Raw genomic sequence first — 18,411 nt, forward strand, 5'->3', positions numbered from 1 at the left:
AGCAAGTAACAACAACTAGAAAAACAGCCATCGCGATTAGGACATTTGCCTGCAGTCAATTTTGTTTCTTTCTTGCCCCTCCCAAGTAAACGAAGTTCTAGAATAGTGAGTTATTATCAGTTATTATCATTTATATAAATGAAGCCATATTTTGGATATTTGACATGACCTCATCAGAAGGCTGTTCTGAAATCAATAGTGAGTAAGAGTAAGTTTAAGATATTTCAAATTTCTTGCAGCCCAATAATGTACAATATATGCATGATTAAAGTTGCTTAGCAGATGGTAGACGAGAGTGGGGAAAACCATAGTAAATTAATCGTGAATGACTTTTTCGCGAGTTTTTTTGTCTTCCCCGACATCAATTTCAAGGCGCCAATTTTCATTAACAAATTTCTAAACATATTTAGGCCAATAAATGCGAATCCAATTAATAATATTTTCCAGTAAAATAAATATAAACATTTATGCAACAATTTAAAATGTCTTATAGAACGTAATACGTTGAAGTCACTATGATTATCGTATGAATATATTACTCTAGTAATGACTGGCGTTGTTCGTCTATAGTGAGTACATTTTTGTTTAATTTACTTTTTTATGAGGCAGATTTCATCTTTTTCCCTGTCCCATTATTATAATACCAGCATAATATATAACAATAGCAGCAGAAAGTTAATAGCACTTAGGGCTGATTTTCAGGAGGTGAACAATTAGGAACGTATTTTTGGTCAAATCTTACATCAATAAAAATGCGAAGTACTGAGTATACTTGTTCCGCAAGTTTTTTTCAATTCATAGATTATTTAACAGATTTGCATCCCTAAAAGGCTTTCGACCTTGTACTTCTGATCCCATGCAGTTGATTATGAAAGTTTCAGATCCGTCTCAAGTGAGGCAAAGGTTAGACCTTCACTGCTCTTTGCAGACCCGCATAATGATTTTCTATTGTATAATAATAATTAAGGTCGGTCTAGTCAAGAACTTACTTGTTTCGCTTCCGCATGCATGTTATGTTCCCTGATGTTGGCACCGTCGCAGGCGTATTTGCCGTTGTGTGCAAATGACTTTTATGTATTTGTGACGTACGGAAGATCGAGTTAATACCTTGATGTGCTGTTGGCGGACGTCATGTTTAAGCGATTTTTTTCGAATCGCAGCTGATTCAAGTGATACAATTTTGTGTCAATTAACACAATCTTGTGTTTTGATTACAACCACAGTATCGTCAAACGCCGGCACTACTTCTCGGAGGCTGGTTGTGTTTTCGTCATTATTTCGAAGCGAGTTTGTATTTAGCTGCTGCTTTTTTGTAATATCCGCATCGAAGATGTGATTGATGTTGACAAAGGATTTATAGGATCCATGCAATCGGTGGACACGTGCCTAGGACGTGCTTAGGACGTTTGTAAGTTTTGTAAAGCAAATAATCGTAACATTATTATTGTTCAAATACACTTTTATAAGAAAGCTTTTTCAACTTTATTAGGTCGATAAAATTGAAAAACGTACTCTAAAAACAATAACATTCGATACGGAAGGTTTGAAGAGGTGCATTTCTTTACTTAAATCAACTTTTATTTATTGTGTTGACTGCACTATTCGAAACGTGTTACTGTTTAGATTCAAATGATTATAAGGAAAAAAAACATGCATAAAGTACAAGTAGTAACGTTTTATTAAGTATTTCGTAGGAAATAATGTACATGCCTCTAGGTAAAATTGGAATGAAAATATCGCTCAAAATCAAAGACAGACCATTACAAAGATCACATCGCAGTTTATTGTAGCTGGAAAAAAAAAACATTTCTATTATTTAAAATAATTATTGACATGTGTTTATTTTGCTCAGCCCAGCTTGACTACTATTGTGATATTTCCGTTATCAAATTGCTAGCGATTACTGGTTTGTTAATTAGGATAACAGCACTTCCAGCGTTAAATTGGGCAAAACTTTCTAGATTTGGAAGCTTATAAGCCTATTTAGAACCTAAAATCTAATTAAGTTTCTAGTTTTCTTTATTGGAACATTGTTTATAGATGTAATTCAACGTTACAGGTGGTTTTTATTATGCATCAATAGTAGTCGCTTGCACCGTTATTATTATTATTATTATTATTATTAGGCCACATTTTGAACAATCTTTGATGGTAATACTGTCGTTAGTTACTCAGTGCCGAGCACCCCTTAAACTATGATCCTTTGCGATCAACAAGAGCGCTCACAAATTTTTGTAATACTAACTTTGTTTTGCTTGATAAACATACATATAAAAAGGTAATATGCATAACAAACAGCGTGCATGATGGCAATTTAGGGTTTATCAAGTCATTTAAAGTGTGTCTCTTCTATGATTTAGGCTTATACAGACTGCAGCCAGTAATGAAATCATCGTTTGTCATCATAATCATCATCATCAGTGTTGTTTACTTTGTTGGTGAAAAATGATTGGTCCAAATTAGAAAGATCATTTGGTATGCTGCGTTCACGTAGCCGGTGATTGATGAAATTCCCAATGAATATTGTGAACGAAGAAAGATATACCGTTGGGTGACAGCAATCTTTTTCAAGTTTTATTAAAATATATTTTTATTATTATTAAATTTATATGATTACTTTTATATTCATTTTTCTTGTACCTCAATATAACTTTGAGTTTAGTCTGTATACGTTTCGACGAAGTCTGATATAAATAGAAATTGATGTAAAATTTCATTATCAACTACATCTGCTAGCTGATACGAGCTAATGTGATAACACATGTGCAACCCGAAGGTTACCTAGCTTTGAGATCGGGCGCATGTTTCTCACAGTTTCTGTAGTAATCCAAAGAGACATGTACAGACAGGACAGAGACAGAGGCTGTCATGTGCTTCAGGCTGAGAGTAAGGCCTCAATACCTACTAAGGACTTAATATCTAAGCTCACCCGAATATTCAAAGCTAGCGTCTGACCCGATTTTTTGCCAAACTGAGCTGCAGTGATGACCGGTGACCTGACGAAGTGATCCTTAAATCCCAACTTGCTTAATCACGAGATGCTTATATTTTTCTATAGAAGACGTTTGGTATATTGGATGACACAGTGAATTCGATGAATAAGCGAGGAGGTAACCTATTGTTGGTGAGATGTCGCTCGAGGTTTTCCTCCGGACACTCGTAAAATCTGTTTGCGAACTGTTTCTTCCCCTAAGATCTGTAAGAGCTCTACGTAACGTAGTAACTATTTAGCTTCACAATCTCCGTCAATTCCCTTTATATCGAAAAAATCACTTACCGAAGACCCGAAAAATAAAAAATTGTAGTTAGGTTACTCGGCAGCTAAGTTGCCTTCCTTAGGCCCCTCATATTTTTCATTTTCATTTCTTTTAGGAATTTTAAATCTGAAAAGCGTTGTTGATTTCTTCTATAAAATAGTCATTGCAATACAAAATTTTGATCAAATCAGCTTGAAATTGGCGGGACAGTTTACTATATTTGCATAGTCCTCCTCGTTGGTAAAGTCCTTTGTTGACTTCCGCAATGGTAACTGCTATCATACGTGGCCCTGTAACACCCTAGGCAACGTTCGCATTAAGACCAGGCCCTTATTCAAGCCCATTTTTTAGTATCAAGGTAGAGCTTCGATGCGGCTGTGAAACGTATAGTGTGCACATCTGTGCTATCAGGGCATCATGAGAACAAATCAAAATATTTCGTTTTTTCAACAAAGCTTTTCTTACGTTAGAAGTCGTTACGATGCCGATGAGCGATAATAACGCGTCGTGCCAATGGATAATTTAACTTGTTAGTTAGATTTTCTATTCACACAATTTACGTACGCATTTGCCGTTATTCATGGGTCGAATTTTCGGATCACGAGGCTAGCTATTTAAGAGACCCTTTAATAGTTACAGTAGGAAAACGAGGAGTCGGTTAAACAGAATTCGTACATAATATTCGGAAGAACAGCATCATTAAACCTCTTCAACTGTGCATGGCATCAGTTGCGTTAGATAAATTTGTAAATGAATCTCTCCTGTTATCGATTTCTTTATATTTTTTTTAGCTGTGGGCTTATTTTTTTAATCTTATTATTATAGTTGTTCCAACTGCTCACCTATAGTTGCGATTTATTGGCCCTCTTTCACTGTCCTCCATTTATTTTCAGCGTTGTTGTGCTTATCACTTATTACCTGCCCGTATTTTATCCACCCAAAAATCCGTTTAAGATTGCTAATATTAGTAATAGCTGAGATACTACGTGTGAAGTCCAAATTGCAGCGGCAGCTCATCTAATCTCATCTATATTTGCAAATCTCGTACACTTTTCCAATATAACCCCGCAGCAAATACGAGGTGGTAAAGTTAGATTGCAGTTCTATTAGGACACTATTTCTGGTCCTTTCTGCCCTTTGCTTCGTTGTTTCTCCGTCGCCCTCCCGAGACGTCCAGCGTATTGCTCGAAATACTTTATCTAATCTTAAGGTTGGATGGAAGGGGCATCGCGGAGTTGGCGGCAGAAATAAGCGATGCACCAAGCAGTAGACGGCAGTGTAGATGTAAGCGAACAGCGTCAGTCGCGAAGCAGCGCCTGAGATACAACCGCTTGTGGCGAGCGCCTGTCGTCGCGGAGTTTACGTTAGGGAAGCAGGGTATTCAATATCACGTCTAATGGTGATTTTGTTTCTATTCTATAACTGTGTTGTCTGATATGTGTGTGCAGCTTTTTGTCCAGTAAGCAGTTTCAAGTGCAGGGAGAACAAGGAAACGCCGGCGTTGCGCGAAGACATCGACAACCAGCGGCAACCTATCCATAGCGGCCCCGTTGCTCGACGTGAGAACGGCATACAAACTACGCGCTTGTCTCTTATAGGAACTTTGTGTGTCGTGTGCCCAACACGGATTAGTCATGCCAATGATAAGGTGACGATGTGCTACCGTATCTACCTATTTGGTTCAATACGTCACCTTTAGTTACAGTGGTGTGTCTAGCCATCGTGTCCATGGAGTGGAGAGCTCCATGGAACAAAGGTTATTGTTTGTACAAGAAACGAACGTGCGTTACACTGTGACATTGAATTTGGCTCGCGGTTTTAACGGCGATTGAGGACTTCAGACCATTAACGTAACCTCCATACGGATACCTGGTGGTCTTTGTTTCTGGTGATTGTAGCATCGTTCTGTAAACAACTTGTATGACTCTTACGGACGGTAAATAAGAATTTTGGATCATCTCCGATTATTAGCATTGGAAGAAAGAACCAACGTTTTGTGTTGTTACAGGTACTAGATTTCCAGATACTCCCAGCTAGGTTTTCTAACCTGATTTCAAACTGGTTTTCGGCGAAAATCGTTGCCCTTCGAAACATTTCATATCTATAAGAGATTTCTATAAGAAATACCTATAAGCCGCCTTTCATATGCTCATCTCAAAGCCTCCATTTAACTTAGTCTTGCTTTGTTATTATTCTAATCTTCAAACTCCAACTGCTCAAGTGATATTTGACATAGAATCTCGAACGTTCGGTAGCCCAGATCTACTTTGCATGCACTTCAGCAGACTGACGCCGGACTTTAATTTACAAGGTCAGTTCATGTATGCTCCACAATAGTTGGCTCCTTCCAGTAGTATGAAACGCAGAATGTCTACGCCCGGAGTGGAACTTACCACCACGTGTTTCTGAATTTAGGAGGGAAACACGTATGGTGTCTGCGGGAACTTTGATGAATAAAAGAGCCTAACTTCGCCCTTTGCAGACAACAGTTTTCTTCATCTTAACAATGCTAAAAAGCAACGCATCCATTTCCTTAATTGATTTTTATTTTTCCTGCGTTTCTGTTTTGTGGGCTTTATCCTGTAATAACTTAGATCTTCGCGCGGTTCACCCTTTTGGAATCGAAACCGTCAGCGCCCTCTATGGCATCTATTGCCACTTTCCTTTTGTGGCGCACACAAGGCATAGGACTACTGTAGGGACTAAGTTTAGGCGACGCCTTCGCGCTGTTGTGGCTGGCGCCCGTCTGTTGTAACGGTCATCGTGTCGGGTAACCTAGACCGGTGTAGCCGGTATAACGACAGCCGAACTACACCCTTCCGCGCAATAATTTCTCGTACACACAGTATATATACGTGAGCAGCGACCAGATCAAACTAGACCAGACCAGACGATTTTGAACCAGCACAGAACCCTGCCTCCTTATTAACACTGTTCAAAGCAGCAGAGGCAGTCGAGAACTGCCGCAATGGCAAGAAGTACCCGTATTGCATTGATGCCGATTACCAGTGGCTGTGATAGTAACCACGAAATTATCAGAAACACGAGTGGCAATCATTACAGTTCCTGCGCGTAAGGCAGCGACGTTACGACAATCGACAGTGGCATAGATGATTCATGGTAATGGTCTCGCGCAGTGCTACAGGCGACAGCAGTTGTAGACAGGCGAATTTTCTATTACGATCAGCTATGTATTACATATATGCACACATGTATAATGTATAAATGTATATACACACTTAAGGCACACGCGTGTTAAGGCAAGCGTGGTCAGTTGACGATGCTGCTGAGCTGAATGGTTATTGTGCATGTGGTGCCTTCTCCTGCCGGGGATGGCTACACCACTCGACTCAATTTCGCGGAGGCTGCTAAAGCCAAGTAGGACATAAGCCGCTGTGGAAAATTTTTTATGCAACTGTTGCTGTTGTTCGATATTGTTGTTGTGGTCTGTGCCGTGCGATGTTCAGAGTGCGTCGCACACTCGTTCGCAGCGGTCAGCCCTGTTAGATGTACGTGCCGTAGGGGGCGTCCGTATCGTAACTGTTGTTTGTGGAGAACGTCTGACCGTCGATGTGTTTGCTGTCGGCTAATTTCGACCGAAGCTTCTGCTAGTGCTATTGTCATTATATATATATATATATATATTATTATAACTTGATTATATGATTGCCATTACAGTTGCTTCTTAGATAGAGACGATACGGCTTGCAAAGTGAGCTTAATATATATTGCTACTGGTGTTCTTACAGTTAGCTGTTGCTGCGTACGGTCATCAAAAGCGTGCTTGTGCCGACGAAAAATTGTAAGGGCAACGTTTTACTAGAGTGGGATGTTTCTCCCTTGAAATCGTTGTCAATGGATAACATCACTACTCAGTGTATTACATTGTCTACACAGTGCATGGACGTATCGTATCATCACTGGCTGTTATCCTTTCATCAGCCTGTTTTTTTTTTATAAAATACGTTCGCATCATGTACATATATATAGTAATTATCGGACATTTCCTGGTTAATAGTCAGCTCCGTGCAGCGTTACATGAGCTGCGGTATTGCAATTCCGGCTGAGTGGGCTGCAACACGGGCCGCAGCAGGTGACAGCGATCGAATATTCCTAATGTCGAGCGGTAGTGAGAAAATTTTGTCATTCAGACTGGTAAACATAACTGCTTCTACCTACTGGATACAAAAATTATTGGAGCTTTAATTTTCTGTACAGCTGTTAGCTACGCAAGAATTAAATGAGTGCATGTGGCACCGTGTGATTGAAGCTAGTCGAAAATAGTTACTGGGTAGCCGGTATTCACGTCAACCAGCACCAGGTATCAGATTGGGCTTTGACACCATCTTGTTAATTACGCTGGACACGAACGACGGATTCATGAAAGCTGGCTCGCTCATGGCCTGTTGATGTGATGGACTTGACGATGTCAAGCCTTAATTTCATATCGTACCTACCCTTATACGAACAGATTTGAGTTTTGCTTATGAATGCGCATAGGCTGCTATATAGTTCGAGCCCAGATCTCATTTGTGCTCGGTCTGCTAGACCAAATCGGGGTTATATGGTTTAATACGAACGTACCATATAACTCGTGAGAACATTTAAAATGTGTACTTTGTCAGCTTCTAAATATTCTTTGTGTTTTGCAACCGATTTATCGATCCAAGGCCGAAAGATAACGATGTGTACTCAACATGTAAGTGTGTAAGCAGATTGAGCTAGTAAGCTCGAGTGATATTGCCGTATCTGTTTGCCTTTGAGGCGCCCATTGGATACTTTACCTCTATTACTCCAAGTCAATGCGAATTTGGTCTGTCATCCATTTCGATTACTTATAAGTATTGTGCGGATTTGTGCGAAATGTACATTTTCGGTCTAGTTTCTTACATGATTGTTAGCAATTCTATAGGCTAGCAGTTAGTTTTGACTACATCGCTGAATTCCTCTCGCTCAACCGTCTCTCCCTTGAAGTTAAAAAATATAACCAAAGCGTAAATCGATACATAGGTGAAAAGTGAGGGTCCAATTAGTGGTTTCAAAACAAAGTTTTCACTTGCTAGTGATTCTTGCTAATTTCTGTGCCCTATATTGCGCCGTATGATTATCTCCTTAGGTGGTGTCAAGGGACCTTTAGAAAGTGGCTACCGCCGTTTGGTTTCAACGGATCACGAGAGTGTGCGATTTGTCTTGCAGTTCCTGATTTGTCGTACGATTGATTTACTAAAGCGGACTTGATACACAGTGAAAATGGGTTTGCTATCGGAGGGAACCCCCCTAACCTGGAAGGAGGTACAGAAGTATTGTGAGCATGTGAGACAACACGCGATCATACAGTTCATCAATCAATACAATAGGCTCAAGGATCGACAAAACGATTGTCTCAAGTTCGGCGATGAAATCGAGTATATCCTTATCAAATTCGACGATGAAGACAAAACTGCAAAGTAAGTGCCCATGTATGTTAGTTTGTGCTGATAGAATAAAAGTGGTCATTATGCGGTACCAAGTAATGTCGTCCTGTCTTAATGCGGAGTGTACGGTGAAATCATAAGACTCGAATGACCACATCAGTTCTAAACCTTGAAGATGGCATACGTGCTTAATGTTACTGGTAAACACCTTTGGGATATAAAATGATTAGTATAAAGTCTGCTCCAGAGAAATATTCATTTCTCGGTAACCCCTTACTGGCCAATCCCGGTGTATGATATAGTAATAAAAAATAGATGAACTTGGGTTGTTATTTGTGAGGATTGCCCGGGCCTTACGTGTGATCCCTTGCATGACAAAGTGTCCATCTTGGACGGCACGTATTGATCCTTGCTTTTACCACATACCGCTCGATATAAACAAGAAACCTGATACGAATAAAACAATATCAGGACCTGTTCTGCTGTTACAAGAGCGATGCTAAGCTGGGTTCTAGTTGTTACCAAGTGCGAACCCACAGGTCATGTTGTCAGACATTGCCATAATTAGCAATACTGTAGGTTTTGCTGAGTGTGATTTCCGGTGAATCAGCTATTTGCAGAAATAACAGGTTTTGGTCAGTCAGCTTTTCCATTACATTGACCTTGTTTGACCTGATTTCAGCTAAAGCAACTCCGCTAATGGGCAGTGGATATGAGTCCTGACTTCGATTTAATCACAATGATTAGCGAGTGAGAAAATGGTAGCTATCAAAAAAGTGGGTGTTCTTACGGTGCGTGTAATTATGAACAGATGTTCATGAGGCGTATAAAAGACAATCAGCTGAGTAACTTTGCTCTCATCAAAAAACAGTTGGACAAACCATATCAATCAAGCGGCTGTAGACAATCGCTTTGAATAAAATCTGTCGGCTTTGCAATAAAGCGCTTTTCCCATTATCAGAAAACCCAAGCTGTTTATAAGTTTTAATTTGGTTGTATTATAATGGTGTCAAGGGCCGTTTGCCCATACATCATGGTCTCCACTGCCAATCTCAATTAAGTCTGGCGTTCGGATTCTTTTTCTATAGATTTACTTGCTGCTATTCATAGGACGGTGCCGTATTGATATAGAGAATTTGAGACTTCCTGAGTAATTCTTCACTCTGCTTTGATTTGTTTCAGTCGTTTTTATTGTAACTTATGAAGTTGCCGTACCTTCCCGAATTGTTTACCTTGAGAAACATGAGTGAAGCAGCAGAGCATTTGTTCCACAATGCAAACCTAACAATAAGTTATCACCCGCTAGCAGGTGTATGGCGATAGGTCGCGTTTATCAACTTCTTAGATCGTTTGCGACTTCCGCAAACGAATAGAAAAATTGAACAGGAGGAAACTATTGGGATGATGACACTTCTGCTGTTGCGGCGATAGCTGAAAAATGCCTGTTGTTGACGCTTTGCTGGAACTTGACTATACATGTCGGAATAACATCTTTAAAACGATGCCACCGTTGCGTTACGAAGTTTTATAGACATATATTCTGTTGCTACTAGTTTGTTACTGCTCATATTTTTATTTCGTATTTGGATTGAAGCCCTTAGCAACGACTATAGATGCCGTTTGCTTTGTATTTTTTTTGTTGCCTTACCTGTCAAACTATTTTAGTAAACAATCATGGAAAACACTATTGAAACAAATAGAAAACTGTAAAAATATTCATGAAGTGTTGTTTATGATCACCAAATAGATGAAGCCAATTACAAATGAGCCATGCGAGCGTCCCCGAAGTATCCAATAAAGGCAGACGCGAAACTTACTGAACATCATGTTTCTGCATTATTAAGTAGAGTTCATAAAATGATCTGTGTTCATAAAGCCGTGTATTTACCCATTCGAAATCAATGTGTCTTTTTCTATGTGGTCTTCTCTGGACCTCGATTGAAGGTCCGTTATAAAAGTATCTGCGACCTGCCAAAGCTGCTTCAAGAATAATCTAGGATGCAAGAAAGGCATCCATATCAATTTTTGTTTATAGCGTTCCAGCAAATGCGAGCGTGACTGTCTCACAAGCTTGTACGCTGTCAAATAGGAACTTCGCGGTTTGAGGCCTGCCATTAATGTCTTTTCGATGATTATAAGTCAGAGGCGTTTGCTAGTTCATTTCTAGTAACATAGTCGATCAAAGGTCATGTTTCTCTGATAAGGGTCGTTGGAAAACTCTTAATTATTCAGCTAAAACAAATACCAGGGTTGTAAATGAAACTATGTGACACATGCATCTACGCATAAGACCTATACTGATAACTTCTTGCAAAGGCCTTTTTTGGGAGACAAACGACTAACTGTTAGAGGAGTTAACGGCAGAGGTGCTGTCAAAGGGAAACGACTGGCGAAAACAATTACATTGAGGTTAACACATTCGAAATTATTGCTCTGGATGTTTTTTGTTCACCATAAATGGATAGGAGGACGGGTTGCAAGGAGAAATCGGTAGTTTTGCTTAAATCCTGAAGGATCTATTTTTATCTACATTGGTTACTAGTATATTGGAGCTAACTAGAATTCCCGAACGGTTTATTCGCGTCACTTCTATAGGATTTCAAACGTAAGAAAAGGAAGCACTTCGTAAAAGTTAAGTGTAACCTGCATAATCAATAGATTAATTGATGAATGTGATCATTGCGAAGGGAAATAGTCTGTTTCGGTAAAGCAGATCCGTGGTGGTGTGGACAGTGTAAAGGGCATAAAGGACTCTACTCTCTAAGAATACTCCAAACAGAAAACATGAGTAATCGATTTACTACAGTCAGTAGGATCGACGTAAACAGATCTCGTAATAGCACGACCTTGAAGAATCGTGGAGTGATTGTTTTTTGCTGTTATCCATTCACCGCGCATACGGAAAATCTTCGTGTCCCTGAAAAGAACCAATTTATCCTATTACATAGGTCACAAAAACGCATTACATCGGAAGAGGAAGTTCACTTCCTGTGTGTGTGTGTCTGTGTGTGTGTTTGTGTGTGTGGGTGTGTGTCTGTGTGTGTGTGTGTGTATGTGTGTGTGTGTTAACAGTGGCCACTAAAATGGTGGTTTGATGGATCGGTCAAATAAAGCTTGCATCAGAAGTACTAGTAAGCTTTTTAGGGAACAGTGCCTCCACCGCGGCGGGAACGAATTTCGAATGTACTATAAGCAAGAAGTGTCGCGGTCAAACTACTTAGAACTGATAAATTACAAACAAAGTATCATGGTTCTGAATCTGACGCCGTACTCAGTTTGCTATTGGAGAAGTTAAGATTTTTAAATTCTAATGTGAGAGATGCTTAGCAGCGGATCCATTAAAACAAAACAAATTTCAGTAAAACAGTAAAATAAAACCCCTTGGAACGGCACTAAGAGCCACGGGTAAGCACATTTTGAAGTCGCAGAGACCTTTGGGCTGCAGAAGGCATAAGCGTTTTCTTGATGATGCAGCGATTAACACCAGCTAGATAACGATTAATAACCAAATACGTAATAACGTGAAACAAACCTCGAATCTATCTTTGGTTTTTGGTCGACTTCGTGTTCCTCCGTAACGTTAAGCGACGAGGTCCTATGACTCGAATTATATATTGCGAAAAGATCATATCTGCGACGAACCCTGGAAACTACTTCTAGCAACATCTTTTTAAGCTGTTTATATATAGCAGAAGCTCAATTCGGTAGATTATGATCGGTGAAACCTGAAAATAGCACGTTTTGGTAACCAAAATAGTTTTTGTGTGCTATGCTTTGATACATAACATATGGTGTAGATGAAATATTTGCTTGCTCTGATAGAGAAACAATGTATTTAACCTAACGTACTTAGTAGTAGTCAGTAACTTAACGAATTTAATCTTATGTCAGGCATGTCAGAGTATACACGAATCTGAGTTCGATCAGTTGCAGATGCACACCTTCACAATTGCCCATTCTCTGAGGTCGTATCGTTCTGTCTTATTCTCTCTACAGATTGAATAAAAAGAGCTCGTTATGTTTCATATAGAATACATTATAGATATATACAAGAACAGAAGCCGTATTTACGGAGTAGGCTTCCGAGTCTCTGACTTAAAGCTTTAAGTTATTTAAGCTTTTTTTTAATTCCAGATCGGAAATTGTATCTTTATTTGTTGTTTTTGTCTTTATTCTCATTTTACATCAGCGAAACGTGCAGTATATCATTATTTGCTAATATAGACTAATGAACATCGGCCTAGCAGGTAAAGCTTTAAACGGGGAATGACGTGTTTGAGATATTTGTAGTTCATTTCGACCTGCCTGGTAACGTCTGTTGATATTCAAGTTTAAAGTCTTATAAGTTTCCAGATAACTTATCGTTCTCCGGTGGTTGGGTTCGACGAGCAACAAAATTAAATCAACTTAATAAATAAAATTAAAATTAAGTACTTTTTCATTGTCAAGTTTTTATAGGGTATTTTCACATCTAAATTTTTTTAGCATCGTTTATTGTGGCTTTGTTACGACCCAAAAAGATAAGAAAATTAGATATGTTAACACTGTAGTAATTTAATACATAATAAATCGAATGCTTGATAACTATAAATTATAGTATGTGATCATATTTGTTTTTAATTTTTAAATGTTTTAATTATATTAAATTACAGCAATTATTCCGAAATCAAACTATCATAGCTCTGACGTGAGATGCATGTTGTAGTATTATGTGCAAGTCTGCTTTGCATTGACGCCCGGTTCTATATCATTTAGACTTGTTAATAGGGCCCGACAGGGTGATGATTGTTTTAAACTGGGAAGTTTCTATCTATGTACGAAAAAAATCTTCAGTTTGACGTAGAATCTGTCTATTCTTCGGTTTATTGGGGTGGTTAGGTCCCCGGTTGCAAGCGACCGGTTTGTTACGCTAGAAACCCAATAAGGTCGTGGCACATATCGTTGGCTGAAATAGAGCGAAAAATTTTTTAACAATGTTTGTTTCTCGTGCATCGAACTTCAAAATAGTAAGAAACGTATTGGGATCTAGTAATTGGATTTATTACTATGCATATATATGTGCAATGGACAGTCCGAATTCAAAATATTAATTTATTACTAGATTCCAATAGCACTTAGCGGCCATGTAAGTTATTACGTGTTAAGTGCCGTTAAGAGAACTGCGTTTCAAAAAGGGTTAATAGCTCCTCGATCGTATCTATAAACTCAACAGACATTCATAAACGATATTAATTTGAAGAAAGATCAGCACATGCAGTGATAATATAATGTAAATACTGCTATTTTTTCAATATGGCAAAAATAAAGCTTATAAATATATATAAAGATAAAAATAAAATAAAAGAATATATTTTTCATGAGTTATTTTATGAACGTATGAGCACTTTTCAACTTTTTCAAAAAAAAAAGCAAACCCAGGTAAATTTGTTGCAATTGAAAAGATAAAGTTTTTACGGGACGTAGAGAAAAAACATGTAACAGAAGATTCAATTGTGAGCTGACTGAGCTTGGTTCCATTCTTTTCTTTCTAGCCCATTTTATGCTTTTTCGCTTAAGAACGTGTAAAAAAACGACAAGGTTTTACTGGCTAAGTCTCGCACCAAGTTACCATAATAGTGCAGTTGTAACTAAAAGGCGCGTGATGTGGTCCAGGTTCGAATCCGAGTGTAGTCAGTTTCGTTTATGTGCTAAAAGAAACTAGCCGTTTGAAATAACGGTGAAACTAACGGTTTAAATCCAGGACACAGAATTAAAAACACCTCGTAGGTGTTGCAACGGATCAGAAGCAATGGATAGACGGAGATGGGGCAGAAAATTATCAATTGCCTTACAAACTCTGTACCAGATCGTCGTTTGTTCAACTCACGGGTTGCTTATGAAGTGTAGTGTGCAACCTGAAGTAGTTTAAGCCGATTTTCTTTAAGGATTGATTTATAGATCTCGATAAATAACTTGTCAGGCGAGTCGATGTATGGGAGATCTTCGTATTATGGGTTGAGCAAGTTATGCACATACATATATTTTAATTAACAGATTATTTGATTTACGTGGCTATGAATTACAGGAGTGAAGTTCTGAGGGGAGGTGAAGTTCTGAGGGGAGGTGAAGTTCTGAGGGGAGGTGAAGTTCTGAGGGGAGGTGAAGTTCTGAGGGGAGGTGAAGTTCTTAACGGTATCTTGTGATGACAGCATACACAAAGAAGGCAACCTAACTAAGTTCATTACGAGTTAGTTATATATTTGAAGTGGGATTTACTTTTTGCTTATCGAAATATCAAGTTGAAGCTGATTTTAGCCTTCTATGCTTTCCTGAACGAAATTCACAATATTTCCAATTAACACAACCACAAGAATAGATGTCATTAACAAGTATATAGCATTTTTCGCTTATTATTTTTTAAGTATGTAATGTAGACATACGTGTCAGATATTCGTCGTACAGTGCCCTTTGTATGTAAGGGTCGCTTTTCGATTTTAGTATCTGACATGACGTACACAATTGTAACCCTGCTACAGGTTGAGTCTTCGTGCGAACGAACTGCTTCCAGTACTACAACAAGAAGAGAAGACAAATCCGACAAAATGCAAAAGTCTTTGGCGACCGGAATTCGCTTCATATATGATAGAAGGCACTCCTGGCCAGCCGTACGGGAGTCTGTTATCGCACCTTAACGTTGTCGAGTCAAATATGCGAGACCGAAGAAAATATGTTCAAAGGCTCCTTCAGGTTTGTCAACAAAAGTTCACCTGATATATATATATATATATATATATATATATATATATATATATTCGTTGTACAGCTATAGAACGAACAACCAGGTTACCGAGAGATGTTTCATGCTGTGTGTATATACAAATAGTCATAAATCAATTTATACATGTACATATATATATGTGTCGGCTAGAGGTATTCTATTATATGGATCGTATTTATTGCACTCATTCGGAACAATTTGAAGGGTTTAAATATATGCTACTTGTTCATCTCAAGAGTGGAATTTCAAACTAGTGGAAGTTGAAAACAAATTTTAATATTGGTAAATTTCGACCTATAATAAAGCGCATAGTAATATAAAAGCGAGCTCGATGAGTTAACGTGATCAATTAGAGATTCTAAAGACCGATTCGTTTTACCTATGAATCATTGTGCCAGGCTTTGCTGACAATAAGCTTATATGTATAAAAAATATATGGTGCACTGCATATTGTGATGTAATTCACGATGTGCTTAACATCTTTTAAGGCAAATGAACACCTGATGTGTTTGACGACATTCCCTCGACTGGGTCGTGGAACCTTTACGTCACCTGCATTTAAACCAAATTGGTCAACATCTTACCTCCAATCAATATCGCTCCCTGATGAAGTTGTCTTTCAAGGACATCCGCGCTTTAAGACGCTCGCCCGTAACATCCTTGAACGACGTGGCAAAAAGGTCAGATATATATATATACGCATTATTTACATGAGGCTGGTGAACTTCGTTCGGTGGAGTTCGGCGGGCGCGTATGTTCCATAGCGGGGCTTGATTCAGTTTATTGAAATGAAATACTGCGATAGAAGTGTAGTGTAAATTGTACTTGTGCTTCGCTCAATATTGAAGGTGGCCATCCATGTGCCGATCTTCAAGGACGAGAAGACCCCGAGTCCATTCATCGAAGAAGATTTTGGCGACCCGGATGCGAAACAGGCAATCAAGCCTGATCATATCTATATGGACGCCATGGGCTTTGGTAAGTTTAGGACAAACGTACGTGTCGAATTGTTTATATTTATGAACTCACGCTATGGAAGCGGTTGGTTAAAATGATTTCAGTCAGCATACCTACGTTGCGTTAAAAGTCTAGATATGGCAATGAGCCAAAGTTGGCACCGTTTACGGAGTTCGTTTTTTAGAATTTTATATATTTTGAAAAAACAATTGTTTCAATAGAAAATTTAAAATAGAAATTTTATTTATTTTTTTTATTTAATATTTTGAGTTTTCATGTGAATCATTAAAATCAGCCCAATGTCCGCGTTCAGTTCTGACCAGTCTGGCAGTAACTTGTAAAGTATTTTAAATGGTACTCACGGTGCGACGCACGGAGGTTTTGGCAGGCGTATTGGTTGGTTAACAAGTTTTACGACTTCATTCCTCCGTGTGTCGCCTCTATACGGAAATCTTTGCGATGTGCAGGTTGACAATGAATGCTAGAGTCTATAGAGGGGTTCTTCAGTTTGAGTTGTCATTACCTGTCCGATGTGATTTTTGGTGCCTGTTTCGTGCATTAAAGAAGTTGATTGCAAATCAATATAAAGATAAATACAATCAAGAACTAATATTAGACGTCGATGTGCGTACTCTTCGCAGGAATGGGCAACTGCTGCCTACAGGTAACCTTCCAGGCATGTAACATTTCGGAGGCACGGCGCTTGTACGATCAATTGGCGCCAATCTGTCCTGTAGTGATGGCGCTCAGCGCGGCCTCACCTGTATTCCGTGGATACCTGGTAGATCGGGACTGTCGTTGGAACGTTATTGGTTCGTATTTTGCTATGGCAAATAAAGCAAGTTAACATATCGCGAATCTCCTTAGGATTTAAGGTCAACACTTTGACTTTCACAGGTGACTCGGTCGACTGTCGACGAGACGACGAAAAGCAGCGAATCAAAAAATCACGCTATGGAACTATCGACTGTTATATCTCAGATAAAGGCGAGCACTTTAATGACATCGAAGTCGTATATAACAAAGAATACTATGATAAGCTACGCGCTAATGGAGTAGACCACCTCCTAGCACAGGTTGGTGTCTTTTACGTTTATTATGTGAAACCACGTCAAACATTTACCACACCTCAACAACAGCTTCGAGCCAAAAGCAATTTTGCCTCTATGTGAGCATCAAGGCCCTTCATTATGTACGCAACAGTACTCACATTGTCCATTATGATTTAGTTAAAATTTGCTATTTGATGAAATTGTGCCTAAATAGAATATTTGCAGGATTTTTTGGGTACGCTGTTGTCATGGAATTACTGAAGCATTGTTAAAGAACGATAATCTGAGTGAATACATGTATTCAGTAGGACGCTCTGAACATCGTGCAGGTAAATCGAATCGAGAGTCGGACGGAGCTAAGTACTATTCTAATTGAATCACACAATGGGCTACCGATTCTCGGTCGACGAGTTTCAGAACCGAAGCACTCAATCGGTTCTACTTCATGCCGTTCGTATAGCCAATTTTTAACCAGTCAGAATCATCGACCTTATCAGCTCTTGTTTTGTCAGGGGGCGTGTCGTTTCTCCGCTATTCACCCGCAGATCGCCGTCAGTCAAACGTTCCATGTCAATGTGATGAAGAACCTGAAACACACCGCATTCTACTGAAGAATTCTCTAGAAGTTCCCCCGAAGCTGTTTAAAAGTTGTAACAATATTTTTTTCGCTTTATCTTCACGATCCCGCATCAGTGAGCACATACAGCAAAACGGAGCTGGTTTTGCCTCTGTTTTTGCAAAATAGACATTTCTGCTGGTGAGATGCTTAACCCAGTTATCGCTCTCTGGGTTTTAATGAAGCACGTAAAAGTCAGTCAGTACTTTTGTTCCATCATAACGCTATGTACGGCGATAAAGTGACTACATCTGGCTACGGATCAATCGAATCTCCTCCTTCGAGCCGAAGCATTTTTCTTAGGAACATCTTGTGGCGAACAAATTTTGATGCTAATACTATTAGCCTTAAAATTGTG

General features: G+C 39.0%; 1 protein-coding gene across 8 annotated transcripts in view; it reads left to right on the forward strand.

The window, feature by feature from the left end:
• The first annotated feature begins 1,313 nt into the window (after positions 1 to 1,313).
• Positions 1,314 to 18,411, forward strand: part of Gclc (glutamate--cysteine ligase) — a 20,581-nt gene continuing 3,483 nt past the window's right edge. The window contains exons 1-7 of one of the 8 annotated variants that reach the window (XM_022835347.2): positions 1,314 to 1,408; positions 8,374 to 8,704; positions 15,187 to 15,397; positions 15,917 to 16,108; positions 16,277 to 16,406; positions 17,027 to 17,197; positions 17,283 to 17,461. In XM_022835347.2, the coding sequence (XP_022691082.1) occupies positions 8,508 to 8,704; positions 15,187 to 15,397; positions 15,917 to 16,108; positions 16,277 to 16,406; positions 17,027 to 17,197; positions 17,283 to 17,461 (1,080 nt within the window). In that variant the 5' untranslated portion in view covers positions 1,314 to 1,408; positions 8,374 to 8,507. Of the gene's footprint in view, positions 1,409 to 4,934; positions 5,194 to 5,247; positions 5,266 to 5,999; positions 6,378 to 7,035; positions 7,060 to 8,373; positions 8,705 to 15,186; positions 15,398 to 15,916; positions 16,109 to 16,276; positions 16,407 to 17,026; positions 17,198 to 17,282; positions 17,462 to 18,411 lie in introns of those variants that run through there. The other 7 variants (XM_022835346.2, XM_022835348.1, XM_022835345.2 and 4 more) reach the window with 7 other exon arrangements.

Source organism: Varroa jacobsoni, unplaced genomic scaffold (genome assembly GCF_002532875.2).
Source record: "Varroa jacobsoni isolate VJ856 unplaced genomic scaffold, vjacob_1.0 scaffold_585, whole genome shotgun sequence".
In the NCBI taxonomy this organism is placed as follows: Eukaryota; Metazoa; Arthropoda; class Arachnida; order Mesostigmata; family Varroidae; genus Varroa; species Varroa jacobsoni.